General features: G+C 36.8%; 1 protein-coding gene across 1 annotated transcript in view; it reads right to left on the reverse strand.

The window, feature by feature from the left end:
* Positions 1–2,057: 2,057 nt before the first annotated feature.
* Positions 2,058–25,490, reverse strand: part of FRK (fyn related Src family tyrosine kinase) — a 105,260-nt gene continuing 81,827 nt past the window's right edge. The window contains exons 3-8 of the mRNA XM_036247755.1: positions 16,632–16,795; positions 14,512–14,680; positions 10,057–10,215; positions 3,950–4,131; positions 2,654–2,819; positions 2,058–2,269 (exon numbers count right to left, since the gene is read on the reverse strand). Coding sequence (XP_036103648.1) covers positions 2,058–2,269; positions 2,654–2,819; positions 3,950–4,131; positions 10,057–10,215; positions 14,512–14,680; positions 16,632–16,795 — 1,052 coding nt within the window. The remainder of the gene's footprint in view (positions 2,270–2,653; positions 2,820–3,949; positions 4,132–10,056; positions 10,216–14,511; positions 14,681–16,631; positions 16,796–25,490) is intronic.

The raw sequence follows: 25,490 nt of genomic DNA on the forward strand, positions 1-25,490 counted from the left end.
TAAGAAAGGATCATCTTCATACATTTCAAAAATCAGATCTTACTAAGAAGAATGATTCTCATTATTAGCTGCTACAAAAAGACTAGTTATATAGTATTTGGATTTTCACAATTACACTTGATGACTTTAAATAATTGAACTTCTATACATAGTCAACTGATTCAAAAGATCCATGTTACCTTATTTCATGAGTATTTTCTACTCATAAAGGAGTCAAGGGGCCACATACTTGTTAGCTCCACATGATCCATTTCAGTGCCAGAGAAATTTGAGTGAATATACACACAAATACTTACTATACATATAGTACCACTACTTCATCTCAGGGGATTTTCTCTTAATCAACGTCTGTCCAACATCTAATCTTCTCTAATTTTATTCAGCTAAGCCAACCTCCCTCCCAATTTGTCTCCAGGAAAGATGACCACATTTCCAGCTTCAGTGGCAATACTTATTCTAAGCCAACTGGCACTTAACATTCACATTAAGCCCATTATTGGTCCCGGGCTGGGCATATGACCCCATTGTGTCAGGAGAGCAAAAGAATGATTTTTATGCAAGATGAAAATGCAGAGAGAGTAGTTTCCCATTTTCTCTTACCAAATGAGAAGAGAACAGGGAGCACCAGCTGCTCCTGGCAGCCACTGGCGACCACGAGAACGAGGACATTGCTGCTGGCAGAAGGAAGGGTGGGAAGGACTCGGTTCCTGGTTGACATCACTGAACTGCTAATGGCATTCTACCTGGAGTCCTCCCTACCGCCTTTCTTCCAGTTAGAAAGTTTACACATTTACTTAGTGCTTAATTACTTTGAATTGGGGTTTCTGCAACTGTTTATATATGCTCTTCTTCCCCTTTAAAAAAAGATGACAGCATATACTTCTGTTTTCTCATGGCTTGTCTCATTCATATTGCTTTACATCAGAAGATCTTTAAAGATGTTTTTGATTTTGTAACTACCTTTGAGAATTCTTCCTAACCAACTAATGAGGCACAAAAGTTGATACACCCATTGCTTAAGAAGATAGCAGTGTTTTTACAAAAGTTAATGTATATTTAAGATAAGTAAAAACCCTCTTGTCCTACCAGACAAAAAGTACAGCTTCATAGCCAAGGTCAGACATTATTCATAGCCTCAAGCTCGGAAATAGAGCTTGACCTGTGTTGTAGTCCATTTTAAATTCTGGCCTATATGCCAACAGTACATTTTTTTAATTATTCAGAAATTGTAGGCCATAGCAATCCTACTGCTCTCTTGTTTTCCTAAACTATTTTGATACTTATTTTTTTAGCTCTTGTAGGCTATTAGATGTTTCTCATATTTTTCCATAGATAATAACTCATCAGCTTTGCAATCTGATTCTCAACATTAAGAGATTAAAACTAATGTAGATGATTCTCAGATGACACATACTGAGGTATAGAAAATTTCATCATTTCCTTCTACAAAATGAGAGAAATTTTAATTCTTTTTCTCAACAGCTGCTTCATTTTTTATGCACAGGAAAAAAATATGTGCAATTACTCCAAGTACAATCAAGTCATTTAACATGGCTTTACCATCATTGTAGTTGCATGATATTTTAAAAGAGAAAAAAAAATCTCAAAGCACAGGTCCTGCTGTGCAGCAAAGCAATCAAATTCCTTCATAACAGTCTGATGGGATTCAGCAATCCAAGGAATAATGAATAACCACTTTAATCAGTAAACAGGAAAATGCTACAACAGTCACTGAGTAAAAAGTGACTATCATTTGTTGATACTCTTGATCGGCATTTCAAACAATAAATAGAAATGTAAGTATCTTTTAGAAAGAAAAATAACTCTGTTTAGTGTGTTTGAATTTGCCCGAAAATGATGGGCTATCTTAGACTGTCCTGCAATGTTGCCCAGTCAATAAAATATGAATATAATTTTCTTATAATACATGGCCAATTTGACCCTATCACTTGAATATGTCAAAATAAACTCATTTTACAGCTGGTTAATAAGGTTGTATTTCTGGATGATTATTGAACTTCATTTCTACTTCATTATTTGAGTCTCTTCTTCACTGTTCATCCTATGAAGTCATCTGCATCTGAATAGAAAGAATCTGTTTCAAAATAGCCTTCAAGTTTCCAGTACAATGTCTCAAATTTTGGGCGTTCCTTAGGCTCTGCATTCCAGCACTCCAACATGATATTGTAGAATTGCTGTGGACAGTTAGATGGCTGAGGTAGTCTATAGTTTTGACTCAACATCTGGATTACCTGAGCACCTGTCATACCTAAAAAATATATAATGAAATCAACAACAATAAAAAAAACAAGTCAGAGATTATTAAATTTATCAATACTTATACTGTACATTACAAAGCAAATTGATTTCCTGGTGAACATATGAGGTCTACCATCTCCTTCTCCAGCTGCAGAAATTAAACCAATTCCTGTAGCAAAGAATGTCTATAAGACTGCAATTCAAGAGCAAAAGAGGAGGCAATAAACCACCTCATTAATGAAAATCATCATCAGATTTTCTCTTTTATGCTCCCAAAGGCATGTGGTATGGTCATCCTCATAACTCTGCCCTCTATGTCTGGGTGAAGCAGTTAAAGTCACACCTAAGTAAGTGACCTGCGGCAGAAAGACCCACTTCAGAATTAATTACTCACCACTATAAGGTATTTTGCCATAAGTGATGATTTCATAAAGAAGGATTCCAAATGACCACACATCGGACTTAATGCTGAATTTATTAGCACGAATGGCTTCAGGTGCAGTCCACTTCACTGGCAGCTTTATTTCGTGTCTAGATTCATAAATGTCTTCATTATCTACCTGTTAATGCATTAAGAAAGCAAGCCAAGTTAAAGTGTTTTATATATATATATATATATATATATATATATATATATATATATATGCCACCCTCATTCATCTATAACCTGCTTCACATTAAAATTACAGGGAAAAGATTCAAAATGAGCATAGTTCAATTGATAACTGCTGTAGCAAATTCCAAAGCTAGGATACAAGACTAAAAAAATCTGTGAGAAGTTATTAATAAAATCTTGCTTGAAAGCCTACTGTGTGCTAAAAATAGAACTGAAAGGAGCATTCTACTGCCTATGGGAGAATTTGTGTATAATGATGCTGGCTTTACATCTGGTCTTTAGCTAACAAAATAAATAAATAAAATAAAATAAAAAACAAAAATGAAAACAAAGCCTATCTGTTTTCCGATTTACTGCTGGTACTGAAGAGCAATTGACTTTGATAATTACTATGTAACCACTTTCTAATACTGAAAAGTAGGATCCAAATGATTTAAATTAATATATCAACTCAATGTGGTTCTAATTAATCTACAAAAAGAAATGATGACTTTCATGAAGATCAAAAGAGAATCATTTGTTTATTATGTTTCACACCCACACCCATAATTTTAGGGTCCAATGTAGATATTCAAATTAAATTCAGAGAAAAATGCCTAATATTATAGCTCCTATATCAATGTCTTTTGGCCTAATGTCATGAAGTGGGGAGTGGGGGCAGGAGTTAAAAGGTCCATGATTGATCAAAACTTCTGGTAGCATGAATGTTAGGCTGCTATAAAGTCAGCAGAGGGGAGTCAGGTAACTGTACAGAGTGTGCTGCTCTTAGGGGAAATAGAAGCAGACAACAGAGGCTACTGGTACTGAAAATGGATCATTAATTCAACCTCCAACTTAATTACATACTCTCCCATCTGGCTGATCATAATTTTCTCTATTTCTTTCTCCTTAGTGAGGCAGTGGAAACAGGAAGCAGTTTGTATGTAAGACCTTGGGCTACCAAAGTGTTCGACGGACCACAGAACTTGGAGGGACGTTGTTTTAAAGAGTAACACTAAACCGATCCGTCTACTGGTCTGTTAAGATTTTGATCCATTACACAAAAGAAACTAATTAAAACAAAAGCAAATCCACCTTAAAAACTCTTGCAAGTCCAAAATCTGCCACTTTGTAGATATTATGTTCGCCAACAAGGACATTTCTGGCAGCCAGATCTCGATGGATGTAGTTCTGTGACTCCAGATAGGCCATTCCAGAGGCAACCTGCGCTGCCATGTCTACCTGTTGCGTTAGTTGGATTTTTAATCCAGCATCATCTAGACAATAAGAGAAAATAAAAGATTTACTTTGGGAAACATTTAAAGTATTGAAGTGAATTCTAAGAATTTCGATGAAATGACCTATCGGTGGGATTAAGTGCCATGGCCCTGATCTGTTGAGAAGAAAATATGTACCAGAGAAAAGGTTTTATTTTATGTAAAGGGTTAATAAGGCAATACTTTTCTGAGTCCAAACACAATCCAGGGCTGCAGTCTGCTCTTCCCTGAATGAATGTTACACAGAGAAAGAAACAATAGTATCACATGATCCAAATAATTATAAATATCTGAAGGAGCCAAGTATTAACATTTTCCATACCTTACATCACTGTCTCATCTCTTCATAGAAATTGTTACTTGGTCACCTCAGGATTTCTTTCAAACATTACAGAGTTTGTTTTAGTCTTTGAACCTATAAAACAATTCTAATTTGCATGGCTGAGCTGATAAAAAGTTCTCACTCTTCCACCATACTGTTGTTCTTAAAAACTAGCTCACTAGCCCTGGCCGGTTTGGCTCAGCGGTTGGAGCGTCGGCCTGCGGTACAGAGAGACCAGGGTTCGGTTCCCGCTAAGGGCACGTACCTCGGTTGCAGTTTGTCCCCGGCCCTGGTTGGTCGTGCGGGTGGCAGCCACTCGATGTGTCCCTTCACATCGATGTTTCTCTCTCTCTCTCTTCCTCTCTCTCCCTCCCGCTCTATCTGAACAAAAAATGGAAAAAATGTCCTCGGGTGAGGATAAAAAAAAAAAAAACTAGCTCACTAAACAGAAATAAAGGGTGTGTCAGTAGTTATAATATGTGTATATTACACTTGTATTCCATTTAGCTTAGCACATTTTTTTCATTTCCCTTTTGTAGCCTTCTATTGGATATAACTTTAATAGACATAGTTTCTCCTACTGTTCAAAGTCTGCACAACTAAGTACAGAAAGTTTATGTAACAGGGTCAGTTTGAGCAGTAGTGGAGAACTTAGTGTTATTTTGTGATGACTTTGTGAAATGGGCCCAGCCATCCCTGAATAGTGTTTAGCCACTACACTCTTAGTAGATGTGCTCAAGATTTCTGAATAATCTACAAAATCTCCTGTAAATCTAAACTATCATTATCCCTGACTGAATAAGCCAAGTACTATGCAGGACTCATGGTCCAGAGTCTTAGGCACAACTCTTGACTTGAGAGGCAACTCTAGCACAGGGGCTAGAAAGACTGGTGTGAAACCAGAGTGCCAGAATCTGGATCAGGGCTCTGCCTCACATTCCTCTCCTGACCATGGATAGGCTGCTTAACACTCCTATGCCTCAGTTTCCTCATCTACATAATGATAACTGTACTTACCTTATGGGATTAGTTGTTAAAATGAGAATTAAAATGAGTTAACACATGTAAAGCACCTAAAACAGTGCCTGTCACCTAGAAAGAATGCAGTAAACCCTACCTGATCTTGTTATCAGTGTTGCTACCTAGTCAGAATAAAACAGTCTAGCATCTGTTAAGCTAGAAAGAGATGCATGTGGATCACCCAGATGGAAATGCCTCAAAGAAAGCAAGCGTATCAGTCTGGAGTTCTGGGGAGAGCATGCAGCTAGCAATATCGATTTAACAGTCACAGTTTATGAGTGGGAGTTAAACATTAAATATGGATGAGATTGCTAGAAAACAACAGAATCATGATAACACCAACATTTAGGGTGAGAAAAAGAAAGTCACCACTACTGCCAAATTCCACAAATAAGTCCAGCAAGATAAGGACTAAACATCATTTGCAAAATACAATAACTAGGGAGTCCCTGGTGATTTGGTGGCAGGAAAAGCTGTTTCACTGGAGATGGAGTATAAGGGGTTGAGGGCTGGATGGGAGCTGAGGACATGGTGACATCACTCCTGAGCACCTTAAAGTCAGAGGCTATGGAAAAACTTCCATTCACACAAACAGCAACAAGTTAAATAGTTGTATTCAGTTAAAGGGTATCTCAATGAAAACACGCCAGCCTCCTTCAGTCCACTTAAGTGAACTGTCAATGAGAATAATGAGCAGCATGCTAGGATTTGATTAATATTTTAAAAAGAGAAAACATCCTAACCTATGTCAGATCTATAAGTTTTTATTGAAAAGAAAACAAGCCCAACTAAACAAAAAACAATAATAAATGTATATATTTATCTTCTTTAAAATTTCAGTAAGAAATACCTCCATCAATTATCCTCAATGCTGAAGTTTTTTGACAAGCTTCCCCCATCTTGAAGAAATTTATTGCAAAAATCATTCAGCCAAGCTTAGGGATTATAAAGACGGTTCTATAGGAAAATATGTATGTTATTTCAACTATCAAATACAACATCTAATCCTATTACAGTGGACATCAAAAGGTTTTCACTGACAGGCACAATAGAGAAGGAAACTGAGTAATAACAAATTTCCTATCACAAAAAAGTGCAGCGGCCTAGGAACTGCCTGACTCACCCTTAGAGCACATTTCAAATAAAATGGCCAGATGTCAAAATGATAGAAAGGTTCACAGACCTATGACAATTCACATCTGCAGCAAGAAAATATTTTCAATTATGTTCCATTACTCAAGTCTCTCAGCTTAATATTTATCATGATAGGCTGCTTAAGAATGGCAAATTCATTATTATAAGATCACTTTGTTGAATATAAGCCCTTGGGAAGGGATTATCTATAATAAACATATCTTCACTACTCCTCCTTGCTGCTAAGTATCCTAGTAAATGGCAGCCTTGGTAAACTTGACCCTCATGTCCCAACCCAGAAGATGACAGAGGTTCATGCTTAGCCCCAAGTAAAACACATCAATAAGCCATAGAAAGTCTCAATGCCAAAGGAGTTTGCAGGGTAATAAGTAGGTGTTTTCAAGCTGATACCAAGAGCTCCAAAACAAGCTTGACCCCGAGTCAATCTTACTGGGTTCAGAATAGCTCCAACTCAATCTGTCCACTAATTTATTCATTCAGTTAGCCAATACATAATTAGTGCACACTGTCTATATGCCAGACACTGTTCTGGCACTAAAACAAAGAAAAACCTTTGCCCTCATGGCGTTGTATTTTAGAAGATACTAAAAATGAGCTACACAAATGTCATGCAGTATAAGATAATTAGCAGCTAAAAGAAAAAACAAAAATAGAGGGAGATTAAATTTTAGAATTTAGAGGGTGATCAGTGAAGGCCTCATCATAATCGAGATGTCTGAGGACATTGCAGGATAACTTTCAGGAAGTAAAGAAGTGCACACTGTAAATAAGTAACAGGAAACTCTTTCAGATCTGGAACACCAGGGTGAAGGGCCTAAAGGAAAGCACATCTGGTAGATATGAAGAGTAGCCAAGAAGGGTGGTGTCACTGACACAGAGTAAACAAGGGTCAAGTTGTGGGAGATGTGGTCAGAGGCCATGGAGAGCCACGTCACACAGGACTTTATGGGTTATACAGGGAGTAGAACCCATGGGAGTCATTGAAGATTTTGAGCTGAGGAAGAACATGATCTGACTGACACTTTAACAGGATTGCACAAGCTACTATATTGAGAAGAGAATGAAGGGGACAAGATCCATAAGCGAGAGACCAGTTAGGAAGCTATTGCCGAATCCAGGAGAGAACTAAGAATGGCTTGGACCAGAGTGGGAGTGCTCAGAAGTGATAATATTCTGGATATATTTGGAAAGCAAGACAATAGAATATAATGGTTGATTAGACATGAGATGTGAGAAGAAGCATAAATGACTCCAAGATATTAGGCCTGATTGTTGACATTGTCGAAGAAAGAAAAACCAGAAGAGTGTACGATTACTGAGAATAATGCAGAAAAGTCAGTTTGGGACATGTTGTTTTAAAACATCTAATAGGCACAAGCAGTAGGGCTGTTCATAAATTTATTTTTGTCTCCTTTCAAGCACTTTAGATGATCATACTCCCCTACTCTCTTTGACTTGATTAAGCCAAATGAAGAAGACACAAAAGTCACCTCTGTCACTCAGGGTCAGAAGCTTTAAGAGCCAGAATAAGACTAATTATATCCCCTGCCCTTGCCAAGGTGATCAAAAGAGCTGAGGTACCAGTCGATCTATTTTGCTCATATATTATGAGCAAAATAAACACTTGTTCTGTTAAGTCTCTGGGACTTGCAGGCTGTTCCTTACTGCATCATATCTACATTTCCTAGACTGACACAACATTTAAGTAGAGAAACTAAGGAGGCAGTTGGATCTATGATTCTGAAGTAATGGAGGGATATAAATTGGGGAATTGTTAATACATAAATGTTACTAAATAATTCATCTGGTTGAGATTAGCAAGATAGTCCTGGAAAATTCCAAGATATTGAGAGGACTAGTACATGAGAAAAATCACATAAATTGAAACAACCCAGCAAGAAACATAGCAGGAAAAGCCACCGAGTGAAGTGTCCTGGAACCAAATGAAGGAAGTGTTTCCAGAAGAAGATGGTGTCCATCAAATAAAATACTATTGACTGGGCTGAGGATTAAAAATGACTATTAGATTTAACACTGTGAATGTTGGAAGTGACCTTGTTAGTGATGACCCAAGACGGCTCCTGAACATTTGTCCCTGGGAATAAGGACAAAGGGATCAATAGTTGAGGTTAGTCTTTCTATGGTGAGTAACATATTCTGATGTTGTTAAATTTTACATCCTCGTGCAAGGGAGCTAAGTATATTTTTATTTTTAACAGCACATAAGAGGTCTTATGTTCTTGGTTCTTCTAATCTAACTTTGCAATTTAATATTACCACCTTCACCAGTCACTCTGAAATAAGAGAATATTTGGATTTGTCTGATACCTTCATTACATTATTCTTATCTCCCTTTACCTCTCTATACATCAATCCCACTCTGACATTTCAAAAAACATAGAAAAATATCATATTTAAACATTAATTACAGTCAACCCCAGAATAACACAGGTTTGAACTTCATAGGTCCACAGGATATTTGTTCAAAAAATACCTATACTGTTTTTGATCCTCAGTTGGGAGTCTGCTGATACAGAGGGCCTACTGGATGTCTTGGTCTATACTATTTTATATGAGAGACTTAAGAATCTGCAAATTTGGTACCTGTGGGGATTCCTGGAACCAATCTCCTATGGATACTGAGGAAAAACTGTAATAGTTAAGTTTGGGGTGGATCAGAAGATAAACTCAGATTTTCAACTGTGCGGGGAGGCGGGTCAGCACCCATAACCCCACATTGTTCAAGAGTCAACTGTGTTCTCTCAGTACTTGATCCCAACTACTTTGAGCATCTCATTTTAAGGCTTTTTATATTGTTGCTTATGAAATTATTCATTAATAAACATCCAAATTTTACAATGCCCTTAAGTCTTCTCTAACTATAAGAAACAGATGTAGAAATAAAGCAATAGTATATTTCTGCTTCTTACATATCCACACCTTCTAATGTTGCCTAACAGTGGAAGCATTTTAAATACCAACAAGTACAACGTAGTGAAGCACTGGCAAAGAAAAAAAAATGTGAGGGTACCTCTCCCTTTCTTTTTCCAAACATAGTTTTTGTCCCCTAATTCTGTGCCATAGAAAGTCTTGGTCCATGACTGATAATGTTCAATTAGTTACTGCAGGAAACAAGGCATCATGCAAAACATCTATTCTGCAATTTTCCACATTACATTTAAGTATTTCTATGTGTCTACAGTGAACAATTTATTCTCCCACTACATAAATATTTTTCCTTCCTCTGAGAACACAGTATATATCCTATTAAAGAATAGTTGAGCAATTCAATGTGAAGACACTATTCTCACAGATATACACAATAAATATCCTTTGGGTTATAGAAAGCTTGCTAAATTGACATTTATAGGACTTGCTATAACTAAATTACTCTTTTTTTCTCCCCTTTTATTAAGTCTTTAGCTTACTTTGGAGATATTCTTGCAGACTTCCATGTCTCATCAACTCCGTAATAATATAAATTGGATCTTCTAATGTGCAAACAGCATAAAGCTGGATAAGCTTTGGATGTCTTAGGTTCTTCATTATCTGTGCCTCCCTCAGGAAGTCATTTGGATCCATTGAACCTGAAACAAGAAGAGAGGGAAATCACTTTATGTTATTGAGGCATTCCTATCCTCATAGCAGCCTGGTAGGAATCACACAGGTGCTTCCTGCCTCTCAGTAAAGTAAAAGCATTGGTGTCACAAATCTTCGGATTTATCAAAGAAGAGAATCAGTTCAGCCAGGCAACCTAATAATTGTTGTGCAGTTTATGTGTTATGACCTGTTCATTCAGGTCCATATAAAAATAAAGAAAAAAAGAGATATTGATAGTCTAATTGATAAAACAAGGCAGGCGTCTGAAGACACAAAAAGAAGACATTCTAGTAACATGAGTACTGGAGAACACTAACTGTTTAATGACTGCAGCCAGAGCTTTTGGGCTGGAATCCAGGGAAGACTGATAGCTGCCCTGACCTTGGTACCCACTGTGGGAAGAACTGGATAACAATCGTAATGCAATGACGTTCAGTCATATTTATGTCTTCAGTTCTGTAAGGGACATATGGTATAGACCAAGTAGAATATATTCAAAAGACACCCCTAAAACTTAGTGTTTTTTCCACTAGTATTTTATGTCTAACTTGAAACCAATATTCAACATTTTCTCCTGTATTAATATTTCCACAGTCAGAGTCTTAATAGCTTGATCAAATGATAAGGGAGATTGTATTGAGACCTATTCTGAAGGCTCATGAACAATTTAATTGCATTTAAATGGCTCAACTCTGACTCACCATGCAAAGTGCCAAGTAGTTACCATCAAATAAAATCTGAGAGGAGGAAGAATACTTGGAGTTTACATTTCATCAGCAATTTTTAAATCTTTAACTTCTTGTAGGCTATGATGTTGCAGAGGTAGTACTATAATTGAAGAAATACTATAATTTCACACCTCAATATTCACTATGGATACTGCAAATATTGCCACTGATGCACAGAAAGACTGTTCCATTCATCATTCTCTCATCCTGAAGACATCACAACTGATATTTGAACAGAGGCGTGAGGATAATCATTGACATTCTAAGGTAACACTCTGACTTGTGTACCAATGTGAAGTTAAGAAGAGTTACATGTGACCTGAGGATCATTTCTCGTAAAGCATTTAGGCAGTCTATCTCTGATATGCCCTTTGAGAGTCCAGAAGTTCAGAACCCAGGTTCAAGCCAACAGATTCTGAACAAATCCTGGCTCCCTGTGTGATCTTTACCAAGTTATCAAATGTCTCTCAACTTCAGTTTCTCCACCTGTAAAACATGGTTAATAATCTCACTGACATCATAAAATGATTATCAGGATAATAACAATGCCTGATATATATATATATATTCAATGACTCTTGATTATTATTTGTATTATTATTAATATGCATATTCTGGGGTAAAACAACCAAATCAACTGTATGTATTTTTTCACAGGCTGAGGAGGGGCAGGGGGAAGGACTTAAAGAAGGAAGATAAGGGGCCTGGCCAGTGTGGCTCAGTGGATTGAGCATCACCCCAGGGCTGAGAGGTCCTGGTTCAATTCCCACTCAGGGCACATGTCCAGAAAGGGCTCAATCCCCAGTGGGGATGTGCAGGAAGCAGCTTATCAATGTTTCTCTCACAAATCAATGTTTCTATCTCTCCCTTCCTTCCTCTCTCTCTCTCTTAAAAAAAAAATCACTAAAAACACAGAAAAATTTTTTTACAAAAGAAGGAAGATAAAGGAAATGGTCTATTTTATTTTCTATCACATTTTGCTGAGCTTCCTCAATTTCATCCCTACCATTGGTTTTGCCCATATAATCAAGGAGTATTAAAATCTTGAATCATAGTGGCAAAATGAGGCTGAATATAAAAGAGACACTTAAACTACAACAAAGGACTTTGTTCTTGGTTGTGACAACTAGATTGGCTTGTGATCAGACATGGATACAGTGGGATCCTTCCCACCCTGAAAAAATAATCTGATTCATGAAGCTTCCAGTGATAGCAGAAATTATGATCACCATTCCCACAACTTATATATATATAATATGCTTCTGTGTGGATGCTTTGTGTGGGCATCAGATTCATGGAATGCAGGACACTCAAATCATTGCCAAATCAAACAATCCACAATAGCTGAAACCACAGTGTGTCAGGTGAAGGCTGGCTACACTGGTTATAGCTGACCAGCTGCCCGGCAAAGGAGATCCCATCTCAACTTCGCTTGTAATGCAACATTAAATATTAATTTCTGCCTGTCAAAGCTACTGTGGGAGTTGATTTCAGGCTCGTCTTTATTGCTTGGTAGTCTGCTAAGCAATAAATAGCTGCTGAGATTGATTAATGGCCCCAGTGAAGTGAAGACATTTAACCAGTCACCAAAGCTGTTTGCTGCTATTACACTGTAAATCAATAATAATTATTCCTGTTGGAGAGAAAACTATTACGGCACATTTTTTGATGTAAGAAATCTGATTTTTTTTGTTCTTTTTTGACCTCCAAAAGGTCTTCCTTGGAGAGCAATGTTAGGATGGATAGTTAGCTACTTCTTTTTGGAAAACATTAGATTAGACATTTAAGTTTAGTCTCAATTGTCAACAAATTTAGGATTCAAAATCATAAGCACACCGTGACTATGAAAATCTCAGATGCTGGAACAGATTGTCCTCACCTGGAGTATGCACATGGCACCTGGCCACTTACAGGTGCTTCTCCACTGTGTCGTGTGGCAGGTGTAAATGTCGAGGCTGGACCCCTGCTCTAGTGAATTTGTACATCAGTGGACATCTGTCAGCAGCCAATTGAAGCTAATATTTATTAAGAACTCACTGCACATAGTTGATGTAAAGTTACTCATTTTGTCCTTATAAAAGTCTATGAAACAGAAATTAATAGAATTTTTACTTTCAGACAAGAAGACTCAAAAGGTTTAATAAACTGTCTAAAGTCATAGAGGGCAGAGCCAAGTTAGGACTCAGGTGTATCCTGTACCAAACATTATGCCAGTAACTATTATACCAGAGGCTCCCAAACTTAGTTCATGGTACAGTCACTGCCTCAGCAAATTTTTTCATGATGTCCCTAAGCCAAAAAAATACCTAACATTCCTATTAATTACTTGGTTAAATCAAACAACTTAAGAAGTAGTTGTGTCCTAACAAAAATAATTCTAAAGGGATGTATGCAACTACTGGGCACTGCACAATTTCTCAGGCCTTGGAAGCAGATAGAACACTGCTACCTACATTTCCTGGTCCACAGTGATTTTTTTGTGACATGCTGCATTTGACAATAGCAACCACCAAAAACCTGGTTCACAAAAATATGATGTCAGCAAAAGGAATATAACATGATCTAATGCTAAAACTGAAAATTATTTTATGGTATAGCAGTTTGCACAGTATTTAAGGTGTTTACCTCATAACTGTTAAATATTCTGCAACACCCTGTGATTCCAATGGAGTGCCCCAGTGTGCCTTAGCACATAGTTTGGGAATCATAGTATTATACAAGACTGCTAACCAACAGTACCCAGGTGCTCCGGTGCTGCCACCTGGTGGTTTTCGAAACTTCTAAGAATTCTGTACAGGGTAAATAATGGAGGTCCCCCAGAGAATTATATTCTAGCTTTTGGTTACTATTCTGTCCTATGTTATTAGAAGTAAGTATGGGGCTACTACAGTAACATTTCACTTTAATAAAATGTCACTTCCCTGAGGTGTGATGCAACAGTAGTAGATGTGAGTTCAAATTCTACCTCTGCCTTTTACTGACTTTGTATTTATTATTATTATATATATAATATTTATATAATATAATATTATATTATTATTCTGATTCTGATAGTTTTATTGGTCACGTACTATAAACCAGACATTATGTAAAGCATTTCCACTAATGACCTAATTTAATCTTCATAGCAACCCTGCTAGGTTGGCCTTAACTCTATTAACTCTACTTTGCAAATGATAAAACTGAGGCCTGAAGTAGTTTAAAAATAACTCCAAGGTTCCACTGATCTTTTTAAAAGTATTTTCAATAAGTGAGTGTTTTATAACTAAATCTAGGAGAAAGGGGGAAGAAGGGCACTGGAGGGTTGGATCTTCCTCGTTGAAATCTCACACTGAGGATATATTAACATTTAGCTGATCCAGGGAACGTGCTCTTGCCCTTACAGTCTGAAGTCCTGGCCACAGGCTGTGATCCCCTGGGCCAGAGAGAGTGATCACAACATTTGCTTGGTGTCTGCGTTGGCTGTCCTGTGGGCTCCTGTACATGTACAGTGGCAAGTTGAACTTATAAAAATCAACATATGCCATTGAATCTTTGACGTTCTCATCTTCATACCTGGCTTTAACGTTTTTACTGCTACTGGAGTAGTGTTGTTCCATAGGCCTTCCCACACTTCGCCAAACTGGCCAGATCCTAATCGCTTCAGAAGTTGTACAGAGTTGCGGTCTATCTCCCACTGATCCGCAGTTTTATATGACAAATCAAAAGGAGCTGGGATTTGTATCTGTGTCACAGAATAATAAGAATACTGGTCAGAAAAAAGAGTTAACAATATTTGAATGAAAATAATAGTCTATGTATTTTTTTTAAAATACATCATTTTTAAACAAAATATTGAATATTTTATTCTAATTATTTTACAATGAAAAGCAGTTGTGGCAGAATCTGTATAATTACTTCTTCAAGCTGATCTCCCCCCATGTCCTGCTAACTCAGGCACCTGATGTCCATCTGTCCCAGCCGATGCCCAAACACGCCCTCACACGGGTCTGGCATGATCTCTCTCTGCTTCTTTGCCTAACTAAATCCTCCCAATTTTAAGGCCAAATTGAAGTTTCCACCTCATCCACAACTGCTTCCCAAACTCTTTGGTCTATATCATTTATCAAATATATGTATCCTATATTTTTGCATAATTAAAATTCCCATCTTTTTTGAAATTCATTTGTTCACTCATTCATTTCCTTGTCCATTTAATAAATAAGTATTTTCAAGCACCAACCAGGTTCCTTTCTGTAACCAAGAGGGCAAGGGCCACTGCTCTCCTAGAGCTCAGAGTCCAGTTCACCATCTACTATCCTATGCTTCTTCGTGAACCCTGTTCCCCACTGGATTTACCAATATTAGTTAAACTAAATATTTTGTGAGCCATAACTTTGTGGGTTTTTTTTAATCCTCACCTGAGGATATTTTTCTATTTATCTTCAGATAGAGTGGGAGGGAGAGTGAGGGAGAGAGAGAAACATTGACGTGAGAGAGACACATGGACTGGTTGCCTCCCGCATGAACCCAACCAGGGCCAGGGATGAACCAAAACTGAGGTACCAATTCAAACCCAAGACTCATTGGCCAATGCTCTACCACTGAGCCAAACCAGCCAGGGCTCTAAGTTATAACTTTGTATATAAGCTTTGTATATAAGCTATATTTTGAGCATTTTGTAAGCTATATCTTTGTATGTAGGTTTTGTATATAAGCTATATCTTTGTAAGCTCTTTGTTAGCATGAACTTAGATTCTATTGTGGGATTATTCCTGTACTATCTAAGATATACATACTTACCCCAAAATTGCATATTAACTTGGAAGAATTTAACTCAATATAGTCTATATATACTGCATAAAATTTTTCAGCTTCTACTTGTCCATAATGTTCTGGTCAGGTGTCACCAGGAAGCTTTCATCTGTCATCCGGGTATAAACCACAGTGCTGGCTGTCCTACTGGCAGTAGGTGAGACCTGGACTCTGAGGAGGAGCTGAGGGCTTGCCCCACTACAGTATGTGACCACTATGTAACTTTAAATACATTTAGGGAAAAACTAAATAATGATAGATGTAGACATAGTCTAGAAATGTAATCTCCTTCCACCAAACAGGCCAGGTCAAATAACCAAACTGTTAGAACACTTAGTTAAACGATATCTATATGCAGACAACTCAACCGGATAATAAACCTAGTAATTTCATATTAATATTCTTGAATACAGATCTAAGTAGGAATTATATTCTGTCACTCTTTTGCCCTCCAGCCCTATCATTAAGTGCTTCGATGGCAGGATACCACATTAATTTCTTAGTGCAAAGGATGAATATTTTGTCTTCAGTGATTGTCTCAAGTCAAGGTTTAGCAGACTTGTTCTGAAAAGAATGATACGGTAAATATTTTAGGCTTTGTGGGCCAGTCTCCATTGCAATGACTAAACTCTGCTACTGCAGTGAAAAAGCAAAGATAATTTGTGAATAAATGGGCATGTCTATGTACCTATAAAACTTACTAACAAAAGTAAGTGTGGGACCATATTGGCACCTGGGCCATCGTCTGCCTATCCACGCCTTAGGTAATCAAATTACCTTTTTTTTTTTTTTTTTTCTGAACTGACGTAGCACATGAAAATTATTCCATATCTCAAGGGGAAACTCCAAAAATAAGTGAATAGACCTTGAAAGCATTTCACCTTTAAGCATGGTTTTCCCAGCTTGACGCACAGGCCGCCACTTGTTTGGGTGTAATAGTCCACAAATTCATTCAGTGTTGTAAAGGTTCTTTTCCGCGTGAGGAAAAAGCCCCCTTCATCCAGTCTTCTGATTTTGTAGTGCTTCACAGCCCTGTCAACTAAAACTGGAACCAAAAAAGCTCTGTTAATCATCTTCTTGACAAAGCCAAGCAGATTTACATATTTTGTGGTGATAGTTTCAATTCATGGAATAAAATATTCACAGATTCTACTTATTTGTTTCAGAAAAGACTTCAGGAAATTTACAAAAGACATATGGCAGACTCAAAAGAAAAAGGAGTCGTGAAATCATAATTTAACGGAAACATAAGATAAAAAGAAAAGAGTGAGGCTTGCGTTAAAAAAAAAACAAAAAACCAATGTACTGAGGTGTATTGTTTGACTAAAACAAGCCATAAAATTGACTCTATCATTCTAGCAATGCAAAAAAGGAAATACTATCAGTTTCAGAAATTGCAGCATTTATAAGATAAAATCGCAAAAGGTGTTTAGAAACAGTTCGACCATTGATACAAAAACCAGGAAGAATGTTCTCCCATGAAATCCTATAACATGGGCACCGAACTAGACTAAACAGTGTCCCCAGTACTATCCTACAATAATATACAAATTCTGCAGGGACGTTCATTATACTGTCTTTCAATGCAGGCTGATAACAAAATACCCTAGCAGACTTCTATAAAAGCAATTCCACGGGGCCTAAAATGACACAATCTATGTATACAATTTTCCAGCGTTTTGCTTAATCCAAGGGTAAGTCCTATAGCATCTAGAGCAGCAGTTCTCAACCTGTGGGTCGTCACCCCTTTGGGGGATCGAACTACCCTTTCACAGGGGTCACCTAACACATAACAGTAGCACAGTGACAGTTATGAAGTAGCAACAAAAATAATTTTATGGTTGGGGGTCACCACAATATGAGGAACTGTATTAAAGGGTCACAGCATTAGGAAGGTTGAGAACCACTGATCTAGAGGAATAAACCATTTGCTCTTTAAGTCACCTAACTTGTAGTGGCTATTTTGTTGCTATTGTTTGCCACTAATCATTGCCCTCTCTTCTGGTAATGGCACTCCAATATTATTTGAAGAATCATTGCTTCTCTAAGAGAATGTGGTCGAGAAGGACCTGGTGCCAACTGAGCCGAGGAAGGCGGTCAGAGCCGTAAAGACTGAATTCCAGGACTTGTGTTAGAGAGCTCTAGTAATACAGGAATAAATTTGTTATTGTTGTTGTTTTATTCTTGTTTCTGTTTAACTGCTGGGAGTTTGGAGCTACCAGAAAAATTCTTGCCACCCCACTCCCCATGCCTGGGAAAGAGATAAGATGCCTAAGAAGATAGGCTGCTCAGTGGAAAAACAGTCTTGATAGGAAAAGTGAAGCTTAAGTTCTGAAGCCAGCCAAGCCTGGCTCATCAGCTACAAGAGTTAGTTAATTAACCCAATTTTTTCCTTAAACTAGTTTGAATCTGGTTTTCTGCACTTGCATTCAAAATAGTTAATGAAGCTCTTCATATTTACTCTTTCATTTAGCAAAAGTATAGATAAGTACTGAGCAGCATTTACCAGAAATACAGATATGCTGAATTTCTTGCTAAATACAGAAACATATGCTTCAGTAATCAGTCAAGTTGGAGCAATGCTCCCATGGAAGGAAAGTAGACTGAGAAAAAGACCTCTCAACCCAGCACAGAAGTTTACTGAGGGCATGCCAATGGCTAGGACAACATTTTCCTCAAATAGTAATTGGGGATTGTCAGTCTGTACCCATATCTATGGGACTACCCCGTTCCTCAGACTGTTATATTCATTATATTCCACAAATAAGTGAGATCATGTAATATTTGTCTTTCTCTGCTTGGCTGTTTTGCTTAGGATAATACTTTCCAGGTCCCTCCATGTCATCTCAAAGGATAAGTGATCTTTCTTTCTTACAGCTGCATAGTACACCATTGTGTATATGTACCACTGCTTTTTTATCCATTCGTCTACTGATGGACATTTGGGCTGTTTCCAGATCCTAGCTATTGTAAATAGTGCTGCTATGAACATTGGGGTACATATATTCTTTTTGATTGGTGTTTCAGGCTTCTTAGGGTATATTCCTAGAAGTGGGATCACTGGGTCAAATGGAAGTTCAATTTTTAATTTTTTGAGGTAACACCATAGTGTTTTCCATAGTGGCTGCACCAGTCTGCATTCCCACCAGCAGTGTACTAGAGTCCACTTTTCTCCACACCCTCGCCAACACTTGTTGTTTGATTATTTGTTGATGGCATTTTTTTTTTTTTTTTAAGAACTTAAAGTGGGAAACAACCTAAATGTCCATCAACTCTAGAATGGACTAGTAAATTGTTGTATATTTGTTCAATGGAATAATATAAAGATTTTTAAATAAAAAACTATAAATATACACAATAACATGAATGAATCTCACAAACACAAAATTATGGTTCCATTATTTAAACATGTAAAAAGAAGCAAAACTGTTCATATTAAAAGTCAGACTGGGGGGGGTGATGATATTCCATTTCTTGACCAAGTGCTGGTTCCATGAGTATATTCACTTTGTGAATGTATATCAGACTAAATTCTTTTTTTTTTTTTTTTTTTATTTTCTTATCCTCACCTGAGGATATTTTTCCATTTTTTGTACAGATAGAGTGGGAGGGAGAGAGAGGAAGGGAGAGAGTGAGAGAAACATCGATGTGAAAGGGACACATCGAGTGGCTGCCACCCGCATGACCAACCAGGGCCGGGGACAATCTGCAACCGAGGTACGTGCCCTTAGCGGGAACCGAACCCGGGTCTCTCCGGACCGCAGGCCGACGCTTTAACTGCTGAGCCAAACTGGCCAGGGCCAGACTAAATTCTTATAAATTGTACACTTTTATTATGTGTGTCATAAATCAAACTTTTTAAAATATGAAAAATGTGGTTGCTTACACCAGTTCATGGAAAAATGGAAGATCCGTTCTCATAATGATACATAATAGTGCATGTGAATTATTTCAGTCTACAAAGTTAAGGTAAATGGTATATATTTGTATAATGGAATATAATTCAGCCTTTTAAAAAGAAGAAAATCCTATCATTTGAAAAAACATGAATTAAACTGGAGGGCATTGTGCAAAGTGAAATAAGCCAGACAGAGGAAGACAAATATTTCATGGTATCACTTACATGAGTAATCTTTTTTTTTTTAATTTAACTTGTAGAAACAGTGAGTAAAAAAGCAGTTGCCAGGGGCTGAGAAATGCTAAAAATAGGGAGAGGTTGGTAAAAGGGTACCAACTTTCAGCTATGAAATGAATAAGGTCTGAGGAGCTAATGTATAAAATGGTGACTAGAGTTGATAACACTGTATTGTATAATAGAAATTTGCTTCGAAAGTAGAACTTAAATGATCTTACACAAAAAAAAGATAAATATGTAATGTAATAGATATGTTAATTAACTCACTGGGGGAATCCTTTTGCAATGTATACATGTATCAAATCATCCACATAAACAAATATTTTACTTTCAATTCTTTATATTAAAATACAGAGAGCAAGGGTGTATTTATTTCCTCCAAAAGCAATATAAGCTTCTTAAATTACAACTTTTTAGATAACTAGAACACATCTTTGTACTCTCTGATTTGTTAAGTTACTATTTGAAAGAGTTAGTAATGTTTTAAAGTGTAAAGGTAAAAGCATGCAAAAGGCAGAAACTGTGTTGCTTGCATGACCTTTGCTCAGCCTTCTGTTGAGTACGAATATGGATTATACGCAAGACAATGAATCTCCCAGCAGATGCAGGATGAGATACTAGACCATTCCAACTGCAAAGTGGACAATTGGCCAGGCAGAGTACATCAGCAGGAATTGCCAGAAGCTAAAAGTAGAGTATATAACCTACACCCCAACTATTATTTGATTCTGAACCCTTTTCAGCTCAGCCCGCCTGCACCCAGGCACATACAATAAAGCCATTTTGCTCTGCATTGGCCTTGCATTGTGAATGTGACCTCCTGCCGGCTCAGACCTTTTACCATTCCCACTGACTATGACTTTGGGGCAATGTTCACTGGCCTGCATAATCATCACCAAATAAAAGGGTTTTATTAAGCTCCAGAGCTAAGTTCATAGCAGATTCCTATAGATGGATTAAAAGCCTAACAATATATCAAAGAGAGCTGTAAACAATATTAGCTGTAATTCATTTCTCCTCAAAGTAATAAAAATATTAAAAGTAGAAAGGTAGCTAAATATAAAGTACATCTGCAGTTCACATAAATTATTGCCCTGAAAATTCAGTCTTTGCCATTCATCAAAAAGAAAAGTGCACAAATTATAGCTGAGATGTCTAGCTAGCCAATAGGTCTATAATTGGAAATGACGAAGAGCAATAAAAAAAATTTTTCCCATATTTAAACAAGATGAACAATATCTGGGTCCAAATTGACTACATGGAAATTAACATAAACTTAGGAATTTCTTTTTAGTGCACCACTAAAGACCTAATGATTTTCAAGCTTGAGACTAAAGTTAATAGATGACTGAAGGGTTAGAGTACTCCTTGTGATTTTCTTAATAAGGGATACAAATCACAATGATTGATATTGATTATAAAGAAAGCCTAATGAATGTTTGCCAACTATTTGCAGATAAAGGTTTAAACTCAGTTGTAAAAACCAATACTGTACAATACATCCAGTTGTCAAGCACAATACATGTCATTGTGTTTAATAGAAAAGACCACAGACTGGGAGATGTGAGACCCAGATTACAGTTTAACTGGATATGACCACAACATTGTCAATCTCACTGGGCCTCAGCTTCTTCGTCATTAAAAAGAACAGGCTTTAGGAAACCTCCTCATTTCCAAATGTTTCCACCTTAGTGTTACAGCATTTCCAATGACTGTTGTTTGCTGTCTCGGAACCCCCATTTCTTTTTCTTAGCCTTTTCACAATACTTTATTCTCATCTCAGAGCCTTGAACGCCACTTGAAATCTTCTCCTATGGATCTAGTAACCGACCCTTCCTTCAGGTCTCAATTTAAATCCTCAGAACCAGCCTTTCCCACCACCTTATGGAATATACCGCCCCCACCCCCCACCCCCAGGTCCTGTTTAATGGCATTTATATATTTACAATACCCTGTGATGGTATTTATCTTTAGTAGAAATGGTTCCATGAAGGGCAGAGGCTCTGCTGTCTTAATCCAGCCCCTAGAAAGCTTGGTTCCGAGTAACAACTAACATAAACATCTGCTAGGTGAATGAATGATGTGACTGAATCTTGGATTTGAAGTAGAATATAAGCTTCTGAAATGTTGGCTGCAAAATTAAACAGGTAATTATACAAATACTTTCAGGACAAGCTTTCCTAGAATTTTATTTTTAACGGAAGAAAAACAAACTTAGCCGCAGGATATAAATATTGTTAGAGTACAGTCCTTCATGATTATATCCATTTTTTTCACTTTTTTGCAATATAACACAGAAATAATTGCTCCATCTCTTACTGACATCAAGGGTATTTCTATGTGGTTTACTCAAGTTTTCACTCTAAACAAGACTGAAAGATACATGTAATTTAAAGATTAGACCACAGAAACTACATCAAGGAAATGCAATACAGTGTTGTCAGGATGGAGGCACTTTTAATATTGTATTTCTGAGTAATCAAATCCAAAATATATTATTGTTTTTTAAAAGTGGTTTTAATTTGTTAGGAGTGTGTCCGCACATTTGCATTGACATTCTGAATAAAGATTGAATTCAGGGGGTCTCAGAACTAGGAAGAAATAAATTTTCTATTCCTTTTCTGGTTCACTGTAATCTTTATTATTGAACCAAACCCACTCCATGTTCTATAGACCAGAAGTGAATGATAATACTTGTGTCATTCTTACTGTGAATTATTGTGAGTTCAAATTAGATAAGCATTTTAGGAGTTCAACTACAAAAAATATATATAAGGCTAACTATAAAATATAATGGAATCATCCATCAAAAACTCAGTAGCATCATGATTGAATGAACCGAGCTAAAAGGCCAGGCATCGTGAGTTTACATCTTGAGTCTCATGTATGCTATTTGACCTAGGGGAAAAGGTTTCACCTGTCAACTGATTAATCTACCAAAACATGTCCAAGAATTAGGATATATTACAGAGATGTACAATAAAGGTTTGTTGAATGTTGAAAAAATTCAACTACTTCTGCCCATGAACTTCTATAAAGACTCTGATATAAGTCACCTGAGTATGTTGCCACCGTCACATCCACAGTCACTGATTATGCGAGGATTCATGTGATATTGATGGAGTCTTATGATTTCAGTCCTATTTACAGGCACAAATGCTCTTCAAGTAGTCAGAGGCTATAGAAGCCCAGCTTACTCCTAGGGGTAAGATCTTATTTTACATCTCTCATGGCAAACATGGATGTGTCTACCACACACGAAGGAGTGCTGTGATATTTCATCAAAGAGCAATGTCAAAGAGTCCTGCCCCCACTCTGTCACACCACTAACATATTGTGCAGAGCATATTAAATCATTATGAAATCCAAGATATTCCAAAGCTATGTTTTTTTAAGATACAACTTCCAGAAATTAAATTTTGAATACAATATGTATAAAGTTAGAGTCTATGTCTGAAACATTCAAAGACAACCTAGTACATTCAGTGAAAAATATCAGTATAACAAGGAGTTTGGCATTTTATAGATAAACAAATGTTTGGTTGAGCCAATTTTTATTTTTTCAGCTGGTCTATAGCATCATTTGGGCATACCCTTATTCCTACTGACTGATAATAACCTATTCTCATACTGAGTAAAACAATATGACTTAGATGATTGAGCAAAGAATTGAAAAATCAAGAACTTACTGCCCTAATCTTGTTCTGCCACTGATTTGTTCTTTGACCTTAGGCAAGGAATTTCATTTCATTTTCTTTATCTAGAGAATGAGAATAATGATCTTATCTATATAGCCCCACAGGGATAGTTTGAATGTCATTATTCACAAAGGATGATAGATAGAGCTAAATGTCCAATGTGTAAGTACTACATTAGAATATCAGTAGTATCAAATAGCATTGTCAGCAAAAGAGAGAGCCATTTTCAAAGTAAAATTCCCCATTCTGATGAACAATCATGGCTACATAACATAGTGGCCACCGAACATATGAAGTGAAGAAGTTACTATTAATTCTGGGTGAGAGAACTCCTGTACTTGTTAACTCCTGTTTGTTTGGTTTAACTGTAGAAGATTTGTTTGTACTTTTTAAAACTATTACAAAATAATTATGACAACTCCTCCTATACCATTGCTTCAGAAATCATGCTAAGGTAGGTCTACACCAATTGGTAAATAACATTTAATTGAGTTATTATTTTGCGTCTTCCTTAAAACAGAACTCAAGACACACACATTTCACACTGTATTTTGTTCTACAGCAAATCGAGCAGGATGCCAGTATAAGTAGTTTTGAAAGAAAAAAAGTACATCTGTCTTAAAAATTAAAGTGTATCAGGTAGAAGAGTTGTTCTCTCCTTTCCTTAGAAAAAAGAAATCCACTAAAACCAAAGGGAACAAACAGGACTAACTCTTTCTATACATACAACTGAACTGGTGGGTTCCCTAGGGCTCCTGCCTCCCCGCCAGTCGTATTCAGCATGCTGTGGACATTAGTCAGTAAGTGGCTATTAAACTGGTAGGTTGAGTTAAGTGAAGACCTATTAAGAGAATGTCTATGTTAGGTGACTCAAAAGCTTACTAAAAAAGCTCTTTGAGGAAGCATCTGATAGCTCCCATGTCCTGAGGTCTTCCAGGATTAGTACAGATCTAGGAGAACAGCTGAGGTACTGTCACAGTCAAAGATGACATAATCAAACTCTTACACACAAAAATAGACTGCCTCTTTTATATATTATATGGCATAGAAATCATGAGTCGTAACCATATATCTATCCAAATAGTAATAATAGTTTTGAGAAAAATGTTCTTATCCTCAAGACACCTATGGTCTACATCATTATGAAAATAGACCAACCACATAGGAAAGCCGACTCTTAAATTTTCAGAACAGAATTTCAACTTTATTGTTTATATATGCTATCTTAAGAAGATGAGGATCTCTTTCATTACAATACATAATTGTACATCAGTATTTTGTCAGATAATATAATTGAAAAGTCTACCATAGTATCACATGAAAATTGCCTTTGCAGCATCTGATATTGCAGAGAAAGTCCCTGAGAAACAAATTGACTCTTTATTCCTCCCAGGATTCTAACTTCTCATTCAGTGTTAAATCTGCAATAAATCACCAGGAATTTACACACTTGGATTATATTAGCTCAGTTTCCTACAGAAAATCTTTCACTCAGTTAAGATTTAATGAGACATGAGAGCCAGTGCTTTTACTTTTCAAAACTTACCCTAAGGAAATATTCCAAATATTTACATGCATTTATTTAGTCATATTCCTGCTTTGTTCCAGAAAGATCCAGACACTTGTATAAATTACCAAAATATTTAAAAATTTCAATCAGTAGATGAGGGAAACAGGACAAAAAGAACAGGAGAGAATGATGACTCCAGGAACAAGGCTGGTATGCTTTACATAAGGTATTCTTTAGATTCTAATCCATGTTTGCTAGAGGTGGGACAAAGATTTGGCTTTCTGCATTTCTGGAACTATAACCATGAAGGAAACACATTCAGTTACTTGATTCCCTGAAGAAAAATATTAGCAAACTCTTACTCAAAAAAACACACCCACTATTCCTGGTATTGAAA

Source organism: Molossus molossus, unplaced genomic scaffold (assembly GCF_014108415.1).
Source record: "Molossus molossus isolate mMolMol1 unplaced genomic scaffold, mMolMol1.p scaffold_m16_p_8, whole genome shotgun sequence".
In the NCBI taxonomy this organism is placed as follows: domain Eukaryota; kingdom Metazoa; phylum Chordata; class Mammalia; order Chiroptera; family Molossidae; genus Molossus; species Molossus molossus.